This window comes from Nelumbo nucifera, chromosome 3, assembly GCF_055504915.1.
Source record: "Nelumbo nucifera cultivar China Antique chromosome 3, China Antique-T2T, whole genome shotgun sequence".
In the NCBI taxonomy this organism is placed as follows: Eukaryota; Viridiplantae; Streptophyta; class Magnoliopsida; order Proteales; family Nelumbonaceae; genus Nelumbo; species Nelumbo nucifera.
The window spans coordinates 60565424-60584861 of record NC_142651.1 but is presented as its reverse complement, the minus strand read 5'-3'; the positions used below and the strand labels follow the sequence as shown (position 1 = coordinate 60584861).

Sequence of the window (19438 nt, the reverse complement as noted above, 5' to 3'; positions counted from 1 at the left end):
AGCAGTGACAAGTACAGGCAGTAACATGGTCACTCCTCCCATCAAGCGCTTGACCAGGGCAGAAATGGCAGAGCGCCGAGCGAGAGGTCAATGTTTCAACTGTGATGACCTCTACTCGGCAGGACATAGATGCAAGAGGCTTTTTTGCCTTCTCATAGATGAGCAAGAGGAGGAGGAAGGGGAACCCGTCACATTCGAACAAGAGATCTCTCTCCATGCGATCACCGGTATTAAAACCTCTCAGACCATGCAGTTACAGGCACAGATCGCAGGTCAGCCGGTGTGCATTCTCATCGATTCAGGGAGCACACACAACTTCATAAGTGAACATGCAGCCCTGCAGTTAAAACTACCAATGGAACTCCGGCCGCGACTACAGGTAGCCGCCGCAAATGGTGAAAAAGTTCACAGTCCAGGGATTTGTAAGGACGTCCCAGTACAGGTCAATTTTGAACTAATTCTTGTTGATTTATTTGTACTCTCATTGGATGGGTTGGATATTGTTCTCGGGGTCAAATGGTTAATTACCCTAGGCCCGATTTTGTGGGAGTTCAGCGCACTCACCATGACCTTCCACCTGAATGGCAAGCAAGTTTCATGGCACGGTTGCAGGGTTAAAGAAAAGACACCGCAGGTTCATGCACTCCAGACAGAACCGGCAGCCATGGAAAAACTTCTCGCCGAGTTTTCAGATCTGTTCCATGAACCGAAGGGCCTTCCCCCTTCCCGAGCTTGCGACCATCGTATTCCTTTGGTGGCGGGTTCAGCACCAGTCGTTGTCAGGCCTTATCGCTACCCTCACTTACAAAAGGATGAGATAGAAAAACAATGTACAGCGATGTTGAACCAAGGGATCATACGCAAAAGTCACTCCCCCTTCTCTTCGCCGATTCTGTTGGTGGCGAAGCAAGATGGAACGTGGAGGTTCTGTGTTGACTATAGAGAACTCAATGACCGGACAATCAAAGATAAGTTCCCTATTCCCATTGTGGACAAACTGCTGGACGAGTTGCATGGTGCCCAGTATTTCTCTAAGTTGGACCTCAGGTCCGGATATTTCCAAGTTCGCATGGCTCCCGGTGACGTGAAGAAGACTGCTTTGCGCACCCACCATGGCCACTTCGAATTTTTAGTCATGCCATTCGGACTCTCCAATGCACCATCTACATTTCAGGCACTAATGAACGAGGTATTCCAGCCCCATCTGCGCAAATTTGTTTTAGTTTTCTTTGATGATATCCTCATTTACAGCAAATCATGGGTAGAGCATGTCCACCATCTAAGGACCGTTTTCGTACTCCTACGCCAACAGTTTATTCCTAAAATGGTCCAAGTGCTCCTTCGGGGAACGACAGGTTCTTTACCTCGGCCACATCATCCATGGGCAGGGTGTAACAGTTGATAATTCCAAGATTCAGGCTATAACAGAATGGCCCAAACCTCAATCCGCCAAGGCCTTACGCGGGTTCCTCGGTTTAACGGGTTACTACCGCAAATTTGTACAAAACTATGGAGTGTTGGCAGCCCCGTTAACCAACCTGTTGAAGAGAAACTCCTTCCGGTGGGACGACGCAGATGATGAAGCTTTTTTGTCACTGCGAAATGCACTGTCTTCAACCCCTGTCCTGCAATTACCTAATTTCGCCCTCGAATTTACAGTCGAGTGTGATGCTTCCGGAGTGGGTATCGGGGCCGTACTACAGCAGCAAGGGCACCCGATCGCTTTCTTCAGCCGCAGATTGGCCGACCGGCATCTGAAGCTTCCAGCCTATGAGCGCGAACTAATCAGCCTTGCCCGAGCCATCCAGCACTGGAGGCCGTATTTGTGGGGGCGGTCGTTCATCGTCAAAACTGATCATTACAGCCTCAAATACCTGTTAGAGCAGCGTCTCACCACTTCCCCCCAGCAGCATTGGGTTAGCAAACTGCTCGGATTTGACTTCCGGGTGGAATATAAGGTGGGATCCTCTAATCACGCAGCTGATGCCTTGTCTAGGCGAGAAGAAGACGCGATGGTTCTATGTAGCATTTCCCAACCTCGGATCTCTCTGTTTGACGACATTAAGAAGGCAGCACCACAGTCCCCAGAATGGTCGCTCTTACTGCAGAAGATCCAGACCGGCACGGCCGACCCCGATTGGTCACTTCACGATGGGTTGGTACTGTATAAGGGACGAGTCCATCTTCCAGCAGACTGCCCGTTGATTCCCACCATCATCACTAGCATCCATAACTCCACCCATGAAGGCATTCAAAAAACACTACACCGCGTCCGGACTGATTTCCATTGGCGAGGTATGAAGACTTCTATTTGAGATTTTGTCCAGAATTGCTCCACATGCCAACAGCACAAATGGGAAAACCTACACCCGACAGGCCTCCTTCAGCCCCTTTCCATCCCATCGCAGATCTGGGCCGACATCTCCATGGACTTCATTGAGGGACTTCCCAAGGTAGGGGGCAAATCAGTTCTCTTTGTGGTAGTCGACCGCTTCTCTAAATACGCGCACTTCATTCCTCTATCACACCCGTACAGTGCCACTTCGGTTGCCCTCGCCTTCTTTACACATATCTTTCGCTTACATGGGTTGCCGGAATCCATCGTCAGCGATAAAGACCTGGTCTTCACTAGTGCCTTCTAGAAAGAGTTATTTCGACTACACGGCACCACCCTGGCCTACTCATCAGCTTACCGGCCACAAACCGACGGTCAGACGGAAGTGGTTAACTGCACTATCGAGATGTATCTCCGCTGTTTCGTAGGCGATCAACCTCGACAGTGGTTGGAATGGCTTCCTTGGGCCGAGTACTGCTACAACACAGCCTAGCATTCCTCCCTCAGCATGACTCCCTTTCGCGTCGTTTACGGCAGAGATCCTCCCCGATTGCTGTCCTACGAGCCCGGATCTACTCGCTTGGACGCAATCGATCACTCCTTACAGGACCGCGACGCCCTCCTCACCGACGTCCGCATTCACTTACAGTAGGCCCAGCTCCGCATGAAGCTCCACTATGATAAGCACCACCGGGAACTTTTGTTCGATCCAGGACAATTTGTTTGGTTGAAGCTCCAGCCCTACCGGCAACGCTCCTTGAGCCACAAGGCTGCCCCGAAGCTGGCCCCTAAGTTCTATGGGCCCTACAAGGTTCTGCGACGGATTGGCAGTGTGGCCTACCAGCTGGAATTGCCAGAGACTAGCCAAATTCATGATGTCTTCCACATCTCCTTGATGAAACCATTTACGGGTGTTCCCCCAGACCAAGTTCCCTCCCTACCACCCTTGAAAGATGGCAAACTGGTCCCCCAGCCTAAAACTGTCACTCGCTCTCGTTTCAATCGTGGAATCCTTGAAGTCTTGGTGGAATGGTGTGATCTACCACCAACAGAAGCCACATGGATCCCATTGGCAAAGTTCCAAGCCACATATCCAGCTTTCGAGCTTGAGGACAAGCTCGTAGTCCAGGAGGGGAGTAATGTTATGGATGCCTTCCTCGGGAAGACGTACGATCGCCACCGGCAGCAACAGGCCACGGGCCCACCGCCAGCAGCAGCAAGGATTCAGTGATGCTCATCCTACCCAGTTCGGCAACAGCAGCCTTATATAGATTAGATTAGCTCATTTTGCTTGTTCTTATCTTATTGTTCTTATCTCTTATCGTATCTTGTTAATAGCTTATCATATTAGGATTAGCTTAGCTTATCTTATCTTGTTAGTAGCTTATCAGATTAGGATTAGCTTATCTTATCCTTAGCAAGATAGAACTGGAAGTCTCCCTATTCAGCAAGGAGACTCCCTTTGATTAGAACTCTTGTAATCTCCTATTTAAGGAGACCCCATTATTGAATGAGATCAAATTATTCAGTCAAGAGTGAGTTAGGAGAGTTGGTGATCTCTTGAACAAATCACCGAAGGCGCCAAGATACGTTCATCACGAGCAGGAAGGAACAAGGGAAAACAGGAGGTTTTCCCCGTGGACCGACCCGTGACGAGATCCTATTCTCGGGCCCTCAACAGAGGACCATCACCACTTGATGATATCTTGTGCTTTTGCTGCTAATATTTGGAATTAGGTTTTCATGATGTTTGGGTGCAGGTGGAACTTGCCCTCCGAAGTAAATTTGCTTTTTGATCCAACTACCTTCCGGTGGTCAACAAAGAGAGGGAAACTTATGTGGAAGTGCATAAGGGCAGCTATTTTGTGGACCATTTGGGAGGAGAGGAATGCTAGAATTTTCCAAGAAAAAGAAAGAAGTTTAATCGAAGTAAAGAAGTGTATCTTGACGAACAATTTTTTGGTTGAAAACTTCAAATCTTTTTATGAATTATTCCTTTGATGATCTTTGGAAAAGCTGGGCAAAGGTCACCTCCACAACCTCTAAAAAGAATAGTGTAAAAGCTGAATGAAAACCTCCTCCAGAAGGAATGGTTAAACTGAACTTTGACGGGAGTAGTCAAGGTAATCCAGGGCCTTCAGGCATAGGAGGGGTTTTGAGAGATAATGATAGCAACATCTTATCCCTATACTTTGGATCAATGGGCGTTGGTGACTCTACAAGGGATGAGATATTGGCTGCAGTACAAGGAATACAGGTTGCAAACCAACTTGGAGTGGAACACATGATATTTGAGGGGGACTCTAAGGTGGTAGTAGGTTGGCTGTCAGATCCAGAAACGGTTTTCTGGAGTTATAGGGATCTTCTCAAGAAAGCTAAGTGGCTGACAAGAAACATGACTGTAAACTTTCAGTTGGTTAGCAGATCAGCAAATGCTATGGCTGATTCCTTGGCTAAACAAGGGGCTTCGAGGGGTGATTTGTTCTGGGCTACTTTATAAGTGTATTTCTGTTAACAGTGTGTTTATATTCTTTCCTAAGGGGAGGTAACATCTCGTGCCTCCTCCTAGGATATCAGTACACCTTTTTTATCTAATTAATAAAATTATCTTTCATTTATCAAAAAAAAAACTTTATCATTTTCAAAAATTATTTTAATATTTTTTATGTGGACAAGAATGATTCATATTTGATGTGAACAGCCTCTAAATAGATCTTTGACAAATGAAGAACTTGATTAGGAGGGAGTGGGGCACTGGAGCTGAATGATGACATTTGCATACCATGTAATGATGTCAATGTGTCGGCAAACCATTTGTATATCCATTAAAATTTTTGTTAAATGAACACATCTTGTGAATCAAGAGGTGTAAGGCTGTAACTTCCCATTCAACATGTCCTTGGTGTACATGGGACTTTTGTAATGCTTTTGTCTCTTTTTAATTATATGTAATCTTCTTACAGAAAAAAAAAATCATTTCAATGTTTTCTTCATTGGTGTGGACAAGTAAAATGGAAAGTTTATTGCTATGTTGTTAGTTAACAAAAAGGGCAGCCCAGTGCAGGAGGCTCCTGCCAATGCTATTTGTTAACAATTATCTATAAAAATTGTTTTTTTTTTCTGATGAATAACAATTATCTATAAAATTTGTTATATAATTGATCATTCCATTTTTTTGTAATTTTGTAATTTTGTTTAACAATTCCTCCAACATTTCAGATTGAACCTTACAATTTCAATTCGAATCCCACCTTATAGGATTTTTCAATTTAATTTTGCCTTGACAAAATTGTAATACAAAGCTTAAATTGTAAGGAATAGATCAAGATTTAAAATGTTGATGTCGGTGAAAATGTCACTCGTCCAAATATAAGAAACATGTCAGAAATATCGTATGGAAATATTGTAAAAATTATTGATATGGTGGAAACATTGTAAAATATGCAAAAATATAGAATGGTATTTTATGAAAATGATAAAAGAAGCATAGGCACACATTTTTAAATTATTATCTAGTTCCAAATCATTTAACAAAGCTAAGAAACAAAGGTTATAGACAAAAGAATATGTTCTGAAGTTGTCCTGTAAACCTTAAAGATTCAAAACTTCATGACAAAATGAGTTAGGGCAAAATTTAAACCCATAGAAAATGTAAATGGTTGTAATATATCAACGAAATAATCTATTACACAAAAAATCTAACATTTAACTTAATGTTTGAAATGAATATTGAGCTAGCTCAAAGTGGTAATCATGTAAGTTAGGCAACCAATAATATTATTACTCCAATCTACAATATTGTCACCAACTTATGTTATAATACTATCTCTTCTAGTCTGTATAGTGTAGGTAGTGTTGTTCATTGGGGAATATATCGATTCTAGTAAAATTTCATGTCGCTCCATGGAAGTAGAAATGGAAATATGTCATGGAAACTATCTCTTGTATTCCACATAGTGCTGGTTGTGTTCATTGGGGAATATGTCAATTCCAGTAAAATTTTGTCACTACTCATGGAAATGGAAATATGCCATTGAAATGTTATGGAATTTAGGGACATTTTAAATCATGGAAATAGAGATAAAGATTATCAGAACATGGAACATAAAATAGACAATGATTGCTACCTTCGACACAAGCAATGCAGCAAGCTGCCTCTGGTCAAACTCCTCATCTTCGTACAAACTTTCACTACACAAGAAAACAGACAAATAATTGAATTCCACATTTCCTACATAATAAATAAATATAATTATGAAACTTTAAAACTCCATGACACACTAGTACTCTAGCATTTAAAAAAATGAAAGGAAACATGGACAGGAATCATTGGCTTCATTTTATATAAATTAAATAACATCCTAAACAAATATTCATTATTTGAGATGGAGCTGGCAAAATTCTCTTATTCAAACTGAGACATAAATCCAGAAGCAATCTTGAAAATTCGCACATGCACAACAAATATTCATTACCATACAATGTTTGCAACCAATGCAAGATCACTGATTTTCCTGTGTCAGGATTTCTGCAAATAGTAAGTGTAGAAATAAGTAATATTTGCAATACAAATGATGTTCGGTGCAAAACGTTTTACCTTTGGAGGAACCTCAAAACTATATTAAATTATGATTAAAAAGAGCTTCTGATGCAGATGCAGAAACAAGGAAAGAATTCAAAGGGAAACAACCCAACTTTCCAATTCCAATGCCAATTTCGGAATTTTTGGGTCATATGATATTGGTACTGTTTCAGTTTTTTTATTTATTCTCTAATTGGTGTTGTCTTAAGAACATGGTTCTGTTTTTTAGATTTTTATTAGTATTTTGAAATTACTATTTATGGTAAATAATAATTTTGATAATTACCATTTTTAGCAATTTCCAGAGTCCTTAAAGTAAGTCAGTCTTAGTGAGATCAGTAATGAGTTATTAGAGTTCTTTTAGTAATTAGAGTTCTCATTGTAGTGTCCTTATGGATCAGTTATGGATTTGTCTTAGTTTTAAAACAATTGGAAGTTGATTTAGGTCAGTTTCCTAGTCCAAATTGGAATCCGTAAAGGGACATCCGAGTTAACAAATTAAGTCTATAGTCATTGTAATTGTTGGAGTTCAAGAAGAATTGATTTGCTGAAATAAAGTTTGGTTTAGTGAATTCTGGTTGTTGCCAAGAAGTTTCTCTTTTTCCTCCCTCTCTTATTCCTTCTTCTAAGTGATTCACCTCTTTGTTGTTTACCCCAACAACAAGAGCTCCTCTCTCTTCTGATTTCTTGCTCATTCCTTGGTAGACACAGTGTTTTAAAAGTGCAAGGTGCAAAAAAGGCATAAGGGGCAATTTGCCCCCGAGGCACAAGGCGCAAGGTGAGGCGCACGCCTTTTTGAAGTAAGGTGCAAAAATACAAAAACACCAAAAAATCAAAAATGTCAGAAAAATCAAAAAATATTAAACATAATATTTATAAAAAATATAAACTTAAATTTTAAAATAAATGTTTTAAAAAACTTATTATCTAAAATTAATACACATAAACATAACACGTAAAGCACATTCAAATGAAATTTAAAAATAAAATCAAACATACAAAACCATTTCAAGCATGTAAAACCCACAATCTCTTTTTTTCCCTCAATTGCATTACTTCAAATAGCTACTAATGTGATGGAGGTAGGAACCTGCTGATTTCGGTCGAAAAGTTGGGTCATAGATGATGGAAAAGTTGTGGAAAGCTGAACTGAGGGTTGAGACAAAGAGAATCATGTTCGATCTTGGAAGGGCTGGAGGTAGGAACCTGCTGAAAATCAAAGAAAGGAGGGCGACAATCCTCCTGCCTGACCAAGTTGTTTTGTGGTTGAAAGGTTTTATCGATGGAGTAACCTACCCTTTCAGGACAGTAGGTTGGAGAAATTCCCTAGAAGTGCAAAGGAAGAGATTTGAAGCTGAGCTGAGAAAGAATGTAGAGGATGATTCATTGCTATCACAGAATACTTTGACAACAGGAGACAAATGGTATGTCTTCCGGAAGGGAAGGAGGTACAGGGATGGCTGGTCTTTGCAGATAAGTTACAACAATACCTGTTACAGGTTGACAGCATTTCTAACAAGGCACAGGACGCAAACACAAAGGAGCCTATTGAGCAAAACAATCCAAACATGACACAAATGATGAGAAGCAGGAAGCTACAAAACAAAGCTCCTCCCTTTGTGGAGAAGCTACTGTTAGTTCGACGGGTGTAAAGAGGTTATTGCTTGAGGCTGAGAAAAGTATCTGGGAGAGGAGAATGGTGATAGTAGCCAACAAAGAAGTGAAGGACTGGAGAAAGTTGCTGGACACAGTGGTGTGTAACTTAGGAACGAAATCTGCTGCATAGTTGTCAAGGCAACGCCTAGGCGAGTAGGCGGTTTTTCATGGTCACCTCACCCAAACGCCATACGTTTTGCATGTTAGGCGCCCCGCCCAAAGACTTAAGCGGGCGCCTACATTCATCTAAAAAACCATTTTTTTTTAATTTATTGGATGTTTTATTCTTTTAAAATAAATTTGGTTACATGATATCATTTTAGTATTAAGACCAAGTATACAGCCTGTTTTTTCTTTACATCATAAGGGTTTTTTTTTTTTTGTTCGATTGGACAGGAGGAGAACCGAAGGCTTCAAGCCCAGCCCAACTCCATCACACCTTAGCTCCAGCAGGTAAGTTCCTCTTCTTCTTCTTCTTCTTCTTCTTCTTCTTCTTCTTCTTCTTCTTCTTCTTCTTCTTCTTCTTTTCCAGATTTCAGACACTTTTTCCTTTTTTTTTCGAAAAAACAGGGGCTCCACCAGTCCTCCCTTTCTTCTTCTCTTTTCCAGATTTCAGTCGAACCAGTCCTGAGTTCTCTCTTCTCAGCTCAGACATTTTTTCATTTTTTCTGAAAAAACAGGGGCTCCACCCCTATACTCCTTGGTCCTCCCTTTCTCCACTCATCATCATCATCATCATCATCTTTTTTTTTTTTGAAAAAACAGGGGCTCCGCCCTATACTCCTCTCCTCCCTTCACTGATTCAGTCATTGTTCTCACTTCTCACTTCAGTTTTTAACAGCCAAACCTATCATTAATATATATGGATATGATTATATGGCTGAAATCTATAGATATTATATTTATAGATTCCATCGCCTAGGCGCCTGGGCGCCCCATGGTCGCCTAGCCTCACCTAGTCGCCTTGACAACTATGATCTGCTGTAGCATTAAAGCCATTCTCAGACAGGAAGGCAGTCCTTGATGTAGGCAATGGAGTGTGGGGTTTCACAACATCCGATTCTGAAGAGGGCTTGATCCAGCTTCAAAACTGGAACCTGCTATGTAATGAAATGGAACACACCTCTGGAAGCTTCATGCTCAAGTTGATTGGACTTCCTTTTCATCTCTGGAACGAGTCGAACCTGGAGAATATAGTGAGGCTGTTGGGAGGAGCTCTGGAGGAGATTAATCTTCAAGATTTACACACGGCCGAGGTTAAGATTGCAGGGGTGAAACCAGAACTTCTGCCCAGATCAGTTGAAGTGTTATCCGATGGGTTCTGGTATCGTGTCTGGCTGATTTCGGAAGTGGAAGTGACTCCATGGGGATGAAAATCCCAAGTTGAAGATGCTGACGTGGGAGGCTGGTATACATGTGGCACACACTCGGTGGTGAGAAGAAGTGGAGACCAGAGTAAGTCTAATTGGGAAGCTGGAAAGTCGGCGAAGGAAAACCAAAAGATAAGCAATCTAATATTAAGGCAAGGAATCCAAAAGACTTTGAATTAAAAGGAGAGAAAGAGCTGGAAAAGGCAATGAAAGGAAGATTACAAATGGACGGTGGGGATGAGAGAAGAATTGAAAAAAAAAAAAGAAATGGGTGAAAGTCAATGGGTCAGGGGATAAAATAGGAATTACATCAAAAGAAAAGGAGAAGAAGCTAGAAAGAGAGGAACCGGCACCAGCTGGTAATGGAGGATTTAAGTTAAAGAAGTTTAACAGTCTAAATAGGTTGGCGGTTAATCTTAAAGTAAAGGCGGGATTTAAAAAGGAGGGACTATAGAGGGGCATTTCTGGAAGAAGACACATTCGACTGAATGAGAAGAAGATCGATCATCTGAGAATAGATCGACTGCTCACAGAAGGGGAAGAAGAGGAGAAATGGATCTGGGTAGTGACAATATACGATAATGGAAGAGAGAAAAGAGGACAGGGAGGTGAAGAAGACAAGAGAGGGCTGACAAGAACGGGGGAGGAGCCCAATCCCAGAAGACAGAGACAGCGGAAAAAACCCACAGTGCGGGGAGAAAAGATGGAGAAGTGGGAGAGAAGAAAGTAGATGATGGATGTCTTGTTCAGGCGAGCTGCAGGTAGTGTGAACCGCATAAAGAAAAGGGATTTAATAGGGAGGAAAATTTTAATGACGGACAAGGAGAAGTGACGGGGTTGCAGGGGAGTTCCTTGGAACAAGGAGAGGAGCATATCCCTTCTCAAAAGTTTGTTCCGGAGGAAGAAGAAGCAGAGGAAGGGGGGTGCTAAGTAAGCAAAGAAGCAGAGGAAAGGGGGAAGGTAAGAAGAAAAAATCGTGAATCCATCTATACTGATTCAACTCCAAGATCAGAGGAGGTGAGTCAATACTTCGTTCCGGACACTCCTCTACTAGAAGGGTTAAATAAGGAGATTAGTGAGGGTGAAGAGAGTTTAAAAGGAGGAGAAAGGGAGAGAAAAAAAGAAAAATAGAAGATAGAGAGAAGGGAAAGAAGGAGGAGAATCGCAAAACACGGTTAATAATAGGAAAAGGAGACAATCAGGTATACTATAGTCAGGAAGAGGGGAAAGGAAAAGAAAGGAATGAAGTTAACAAAACAAAGGAGGGGGAAGAGGAGGAGGTAACTATGCACTCCCCTCAAATTGGTCAAATTGATTCAGAGGTAATACAAGATGGGGAGGTAAATATAGAAAAATTGGTATAGAGGGAGGTTCAGATTGGGAAATCACTTGGATTAGTCTTCTGGGGAGGGGAAGGTTTTGCCCAAAACCGCGTTCAAGAAATTTTAGCAGAAGAAGAAAGAAGAGAAAGAGAGAAAAAGAGAAATCCTAGAGAAGAACAAGGGGGGGGAATGAGGAAGAGGAAGAAGAGGAAAATTTGGATGAAAACGAGTAAAGAGGAATAGGATAGTGGGGGAGGGGGGAGGGGAAGAGAGATGAATATCCTCAGTTGGGATGTGAGAGGTTTGAGGAATGGAAAAGGCGGAAGTGGTAAGAATTCTAACTAGAAACACCAAACCAGATGTCTTACTGTTGGAGGAAACAAAACTGGAAAGTTTTGACTTGAGATTGGGGAGAGGAGTGTGCAGAATGGGTGGACCTACAGGCTTAGGGATGGTCAGGAGGGGTTGGGATAATTTGGAATTCAGAAGGCTCCAAAGTTGATTTATTGGGAAATCTCTGGAATTCACTTGTGTTACAGCCTTGTAATGTAGATGCATTGCCAGTTTAAAGTAATGGGCTTGTAATTGAAGTAGGTGCTTGATGTTGTTGGTGTGTCATCTAGACAACCAATGTGATAGGATGTAACCTTTGCTTTTAATAAATTTTCTTTCTTCTTGATTCTTCAAAAAAAATGATTCTGCGAGCCGTCTTTGTAACAAGCCCCTCAAGGCAAGCCCAAGCAAATCCACGTTAGGGTCTTAAAATTCTTAACCCTTACACAAAAATAAATGATTTTATAATGTTAATTGTCTTTTAAGAAGATATTTTACTAAGATGAATTAATGAACAACATTAGCAAATATAGGGTTCTCAGAGCTTCAGTGAACGAGCAAAACAAGTGAATCCGAGTGGATTAAGAATTTAAGACCCTAACATGGATTTGTTTGGGCTTGCCTCGAGGGGCTTTGTTTGGGGTCCAAGGGTAGAGCCCCCAGCCCAACCGTTAGGTTCAAAAAAGAAAAAAAAGGCACAAAAAATTAAAAAGGCGCAGGCCTGGGCTGAAGCGCAAGGCACACCAGGCGCACACCTTTTGAAAGTGCTGCGCCTAGGACCTAGGCAAGGCACATACCTTAAAAGCACCTCACCTAAGTGCCTAGGTGCTCCTGAGGTGCACCTTCTAAATCACTAGGTAGACAACAAGCAATCTACTTACTTTTCCATCCATATTCTTCATCTTTAATCACTCCTCCAGTCCACTAAGCTCACCACCAGATCTTAGATTAGGACCCCTACCTTATCCGCCATCACCCCTTTATGCTCCCTTATGAAGCAATAAAAAATAACAGATGTCCTAGAAATAAACGCTTTATACATTGCATGATAATGTCTTTGTCAAATCAAAAAGTAAACTTTTACATTTGTGTATGTTCAATTCTATTTGTGCACATCAGGAAAGACAAATAAAACATTTAATGAAAATCTCAAAAAAAGAGACCAGGATCAAGAACTGAACCAAAATCAAGAAAACTGTGGATATAGTTATCGCGAAGACCTTAGAGACCACAGTATGACAGAATATCAATGCAATCATCTTATCATTCTGAAATAGGCAACTGTACTTTCTTAAACATAGATGAGATAATTGCTTCCCTATGGACAAAGTCAAAGGTACCAAGCAACATCATGATCAAGGGGAGGGGGAAAAAAAGCAAAAATACACTGAAGCACAAAACTGTTAAATTGCATTAAATCTTTTCCTCACTCTTACCCTGATACAAACTGAGCTCCATTATAACCAGAATAGGTATATAGAATGCATCAATCATGACTAAAAGTGCAAACAAAGATGCTGACAGCAATAAACGGGGAAAAACAGTCATATCAAAGGCAATGCCTACTTTCAGCCTTCTTTACATGCATCCACCTTTCCAATGTTCCCAAAGATGACAAAACAAAACCAAGCAGCAACAGAGTCCTATTTTGTTTTCTGTTGATATGATTACATCCTTAATTGCATATAATACAACTACTGATGAAAGGGGAGCAATAGCCTACTAGAAATATGCAACTATAGAAAAAGATTTATATGGCTGAACACAAAGAATTGAGTTAAGATTTAAATGATGATCAAGATGACAAAAGGGGCAAAATCAAAACAAAAAGGAAAGAATCCTTCCCGTACATGTGAAAGCTGTTTACAAATTAGACTGATCCCCATGATAAAGAAATGGTTGGGCAAAGCCAAAATGTGAAGGCTGCTCTTTAGGTGATACCAGAGTTTTAAGAGCAAGAGGCGCAAGAAAAGTACAAAGCCTTCTAGCTCCCAGGGTACAAGACACATAACTGGACAAAGTAAAGCACAATTAAAAAAAAAATAAAAACAAAAATACATGAAAACCTGAACTTTAAGAGAAATTAAATGTTTTATTTAAGCTTATTAGCTTAAATCAAAATACACAAGCATGAAACATGAAACAAATTCAAAGTGAAAGTGAAAGGAAATGAAAGTGGATCATGCCAAAGTGCTTCAAGCACTTGACAATTCAAGCATGTCAATAGGGTTGTCAATGCATTGGACAGACCTGAAACGAACCAAACCACTTATAGGGTCTGTGTCTGTATTATGTGTCCTGATTATAATTTGGGTTGGAATCAGTTTTGGCTGTTCCAAAGTAGTTAAGACCTGAATCACACAGACACACGCAAACATATATGTGTGTATACTGCTATCCTTGGGAAAATAGCTACCAAAGGAAAGGGATGCAGTCTTTCTCTTGGCTTTTGGAGAGGAGAGGGCAGAGAAGAAAACATCATTCACACAAGTTTTCGTGCTTCCTGCGCTGGCTTGGCTCTTTGACCAAGGAGACATTCTGGTAGGAAGCTGACTACTACATAAGCCTCCATCAGTCCAGGAGAGAAGCAGGCTACCTTTCATATATATACATACGCACATACACATATGCATATACATGTATATATGTACATACATACATACATACATACATACATATGTACACACACATATTCTATTCTACCTCTTAGAAAGAAAAGAACTTAAAACAAACTTTGTGACTTGTCAAGGAACTTTCTAATTGACCTTTACGAAGAAGTCCCACATCCTCTTTTTCAACCTCAAACTTTGTGACTTATCAAGGAAACTACTTCCAGCAGAATCTTTTCCTTTAATTTTGGTCTTTGAAACCATTCCCTAATATGTCCTCTTGAATTTACTGCAAGGAGCCAAGGACCACCACCGAAAATGCCCTCTTTCAATCGTGAAAAACTTTTGTAGCATGAACTAATTGTCCATAGTGAGACAGGCACAATATTCGGGCTCCATATTGATAGCTCATTTGACTGGGTGCCTATAAGTTCTAATGGACTTGTAGATATTTTCACTAGGACGGGTGGCAAGGAACCAGTTTGAATGGGGATGTCCAGGGCCAGGTTGTAATTTGTAATTTCCTTTACTGCTATAATTAGAGTTCCTTGTGTATAGGAGCTTATCTTGTATCACCTTTGGGTCTGTTGTATATGTTTTTCCCTGCTGTTTTCTTCTGGAGCAGTGTGGCAATTTTTTTTTCTTTTTGTAAATAACATCAGTTCCATTAAAATAATGAACAGATACAAGAAGATCCCCTCAGAGGTGCGAGGAGCAGCCTCTCCAAACAGCAAATACAGAAACTACAACAGAGAAAACATGAATGTTGAAATTAAAACAATAGTTACAATTGTGCCCAGAACAATGTTTCCCTATTTATCCCTTGTTTTGCCAAGACATCAGCAAAAGCATTAGCTGATCTCCCAACCCAGTGTGGCAATTTTCTTGAATGAAAATTTTTTTTTTTTTGATAAACAATTTTCTTGAATGAAATATTTACTGTTGCTTATGAAAAAAATGAAACAAGGCAGTGCAACTGACCCAAATTTTTGGGCCTGTATATATGAAGGGGTTTGTTGTATGATTTACGCCATAGTTCAGTCTGTTTTATGGCTAGAGATCGCAGATCAGTTGTCCTGGTGTTGCTTCTTTAGTGGAAATTTTGCTATCTTAGATTTTTTTTTTTTTTTGGATAGACAATTTTGCTGAGATCCTATCACCAATAACTAGAGCTTTAGGTATTCAAAAAGTCCCTTTTTTTTTGTTTTAAAGGTTTGTAAACTATTACTAGTGCACAAGCATCAACGAAAGGTAATTTTCAAGCACTAATAAAATGGTGTAAAACACATAAGATGTTAAACAATAACCAAAAAAAAAACTTATTAAAGGCATGCACCTAGGTGCACCAGGCGTGGATCTTGTGAAAGAGGCCATGCCTAGGTTGAAGCAAGGTGCATGCCTTAAAATGTGATACCAGCCCTGCAAAAACTTAAAGCATCTATAAGAGTGAGAAAAATGCAATTCCTGTGCAATTTCCATTGAAATGAAATAAAATGAGGTCCAAAGAAAATAACCAATGACATATTCCTTCAACTAAACTCTCCTTCAATCATGAAATGATGTGAATAAAATGCTATTTGTTAAGCTTTTACTGATAAAAAAAAAATGCTATTTGTTAAGCAATGGATATGATGGAGACTTGAAAATATTTGGATAGGTTAATATTAGTGTAAGGCGCAAAAATACAAAAATGCCAAAATAATTAAAAAAGGTCAGAAAATTCAAAAAAATACAAAAAAATATTAAAAAATATTAAACATAATATTAATAAAAATATAAACTTAAATTTTAAAATAAATGTTTTAGAAAACCTATTATCTAAAATTAAAATACATGAAAATAACATGTAAAGCGCATTCAAATGAAAATTTAAAAATAAAATCAAACATATAAAACATTTTCAAGCATGTAAAACCCACAATCTCTTTTTTTTTTCTTCAATTGCATTACTTCAAACAGCTAATGTGATGTAAAACATCTTGCATTCCTGATTCTACAAGCCGCCATTGTACCAAGCCCCTTGAGGCAAGCCCAAACAAATCCATGGTAGGGTCTTAAATTATTAATCCTTACACAAAAATAAATGATTTTATAATGTTGACTGTATTTTAAGAAGATATTTTAGTAGGATGAATAAATGAACAACATTAGCAAATAGGGGGGCTCTCAAAGCTTCAGTGAACGAACAAACCAAAGCGGATTAAGAATTTAAAACCCTAACATGGATTTGTTTGGCCCAGCCATTAGGTTCATAAAAAGGCGCAAAAAAATAAAAAGGCGCATGGCTGCACACCTGGGCTGAAGTGCAAGGCGCACCAGGCACACGCCTTTTGAAAGTGTTGTGCCTAGGACCTAGGTGCATACCTTAAAATGCGCCTAGGACCTAGGTGCATACCTTAAAATGCGCCTAGCCTGAGCACCTAGACACGCCTGGGATGCACCTTCTAAATCACTAGTTAATATCAAACAAAAACACAATTGTCAAGGCAATGCCTAGTAGGGGTGGAAACGAATCGAGCTTTTCACGAGCTATTCAAGCTCGGCTCGTGAAAAGCTCGATTTGGTTCAGTTTAAACCAAGCTTTGAGCCGAGTTCGAGCCCAATATATAGGCTCCTTTGCTAATTGAGTCAAGCTCAAGCCCAATGACGCTCAGCTCGTGAGGCTCACAAGCCTAATCGAGCCTCACACACACACATATATATGTATACATATTATTTATCATGTGTATACATATATACATACATATATAATAAATAATTTTTATTATATATAATAATATTTTTATTTTTATGTATAATAATAAATAACTTTTATAATTATTATTTTTTTGTATGTAAAATAAAAAATATTTTTATATGTATATTTTTAGCTTTTATAGGAAGCTTGGCTCGTAGTTGAGCTCGAATTTGCAAGCCTTTGAGCCGAGCCAAATTCAAGCTGAAGTCTCTAGCTCGAATCAAGCTCGAGCTCGAGCCTAACATTGTTTTGGCAAGCCAAACTCGAATAGCCAGGTATTCGGATCGGCTTGGCTCGAATCTACCCCTAATGCCTTGGCAACAAGGCACCCATGGATGATCACCTTGCTTAAGCAGCTACATTTCTGTACAAGGTTATATGATATTTCTTTTTTATGTTATGAGATTATAACTCTGTCTATCTGTTAGTGTGAGCTTGTCTTACACTGCGGTCCCAAGCCCAAATAAAGGAGTTGTGTCAGGTTCGCAGCCAGCACTAAAAACTTTTGCCAAACTCTTATTGTCATGAATCCTGAACTGAGATGGATGAGTGGAAAAATTAAAAAGGATAGAGTCAGAAATGAAGTCATTCAAAGGAACCTAGGATTAGCTCCAAGAGGTGACAAAATGAAAGGAAGTGGACTAAGATGGTTTAGTCACATGCATAGGCAACCACCTACAGCACCCAAGAAGAAGCGATCTGTTACAAATTGACTAGGTTAGAAGAGCTAGGGGCAGACCAAAATGGAGATGGGTTGAAGTAGTATGAAATGATTTAAGCACTTATAATTTAACAATGGATATGGCACTAACAGAACAGAATGGTGAAGCAGGATTCATGTAGCCAACCCCGTAAAGTAAGAATAAGGCTTAGATGATGATTTTGAGTATAATAATAAAATAGACATTAATAAACCAAATTATTGAGTTTGTGGGTTTATATACTAGTTTTCTTTTATTATGTCTTATTTGTTAGGGTTCAATCAAGACATTTTCTGGATTTTTTTTTCTTTCTTCTTTTACTTGTTATGAATATGTTGATTTTCTATATATAAATTTCATACTAATTTGATGAAGATCATTCATACCACACACTCCCCCAGTTCCCCTATCCTTCACCTTGGTAACTTGAAATCTATGAAACAAAAATTTTATAAATAAACACAGTATTCCAATGTATTACTTATTCATTTGTAACAAAGTGTCCTAACCGGTCCCTTACTTCACACACTCACTCTTTCCTTTAATTACTGTAATGGTCCTGAAGGAATGGAGATTGTGATGACAACGTTTATCTTCTTTGGGTGTAATGTAGTTTGTCATGTAAACCAACCTAGGGACTCCAGCAAGTCCCATATGGATAGATACAACAAAAGTAAAGGAGTAAGCTGTCGGCATGAGAACAAATAACACATCCATCCAACATAATCGAAGCGGCAAATTTGAAAGGCTTGGACTATGGACACTGTGCAATGTATATATTGAAGATAACTTCTCTATAACAGCAAAAGTGATCAAGGAGTGGAGTTTGAAACCAGTATGGACCCCAATTTACAACAAACTGTATCTACAATTTATGTAAGAAAGGATCATAAAGCTCTACTCCCACATTCGGGGTCCTAAGAAGTCCTGCAAAAGACAGTTCCGAGATCTGCAATCTTGACGAAAACGACTGCAAGCTCGCAATAATTTGAACCAATCAAAGAGAAAAAGGGAAATTAGAGCATACATAACGGGAACGCTAGTTGAAATCTCGGGCCAGAAGTAATCAACAAAGGTGTTGAGATTGGAGAGCGCGTGAAGCTTCAACAACGGATGCTGCTCGTTCAGCATCGCCAATAGGCCACTCGCAGAGCTCACCATCGTCGCCATGGAAGAAAACCTTGCACGTTCTCCTTCTCCTTCCTTTACTAGGGTTTCGTCTCCGTTCCTCCTGTATTTTCACAAGACTAATAACTGATAAGATGGAAGCACGGAACTTTAGGGTTCGGATGAAAGCTTGAAACAACAATCTCAAAATCCAGTACCGATGCCACGACCTGTGGAGTCCGAGTGGAAGAAAATCAAGAAATTGAAAGAAGAGAAAATTGAAAATTCCTTTTCTTTTCTAGTCTAGTTTGACAGATTTCTTCGGGATCCAGCAAGGCAGCAACCATTTGGAGCCATGTCCTGAAGGTAAATTTTTAAAATAACCGTGCATGTTTTGGTAAATTTCTTTTCCTCGCTATATCCTGTGATTCCTGTCCGGCTGTCCCTGTGTCACTGTGTGATAGATCTGAGCAAGAGTGGGCCCACATGAGGCCCATTAACTTTCAAGGTGTCTCATTATGGGTATTACCTGGCGTCTTGGGTGTAAGAATACAAAACGTTTATATAATTTGTCACCTGTCAAGTGTTTCGAGAATCAGCTCAACCTATCGAATGGGTCCCGATAAAATCTCGAACGTCTGATTTGGACATTTGTATCATCATAATTGATGAAAGACTTAAGTAGC

At 39.9% G+C, this 19438-nt stretch overlaps 1 protein-coding gene across 2 annotated transcripts in view; it reads right to left on the bottom strand.

Annotated features, from left to right (window-relative positions):
* Positions 1–19123, bottom strand: part of LOC104602194 (26S proteasome non-ATPase regulatory subunit 1 homolog A-like) — a 53233-nt gene extending 34110 nt beyond the window's left edge. The window contains exons 1-3 of one of the 2 annotated variants that reach the window (XM_010265800.3): positions 18983–19123; positions 18673–18876; positions 6463–6526 (exon numbers count right to left, since the gene is read on the bottom strand). In XM_010265800.3, the coding sequence (XP_010264102.2) occupies positions 6463–6526; positions 18673–18815 (207 nt within the window). In that variant the 5' untranslated portion in view covers positions 18816–18876; positions 18983–19123. Of the gene's footprint in view, positions 1–6462; positions 6527–18672; positions 18877–18970 lie in introns of both variants that reach the window. The other variant, XM_010265799.2, reaches the window with a different exon arrangement.
* Positions 19124–19438: the final 315 nt, after the last annotated feature.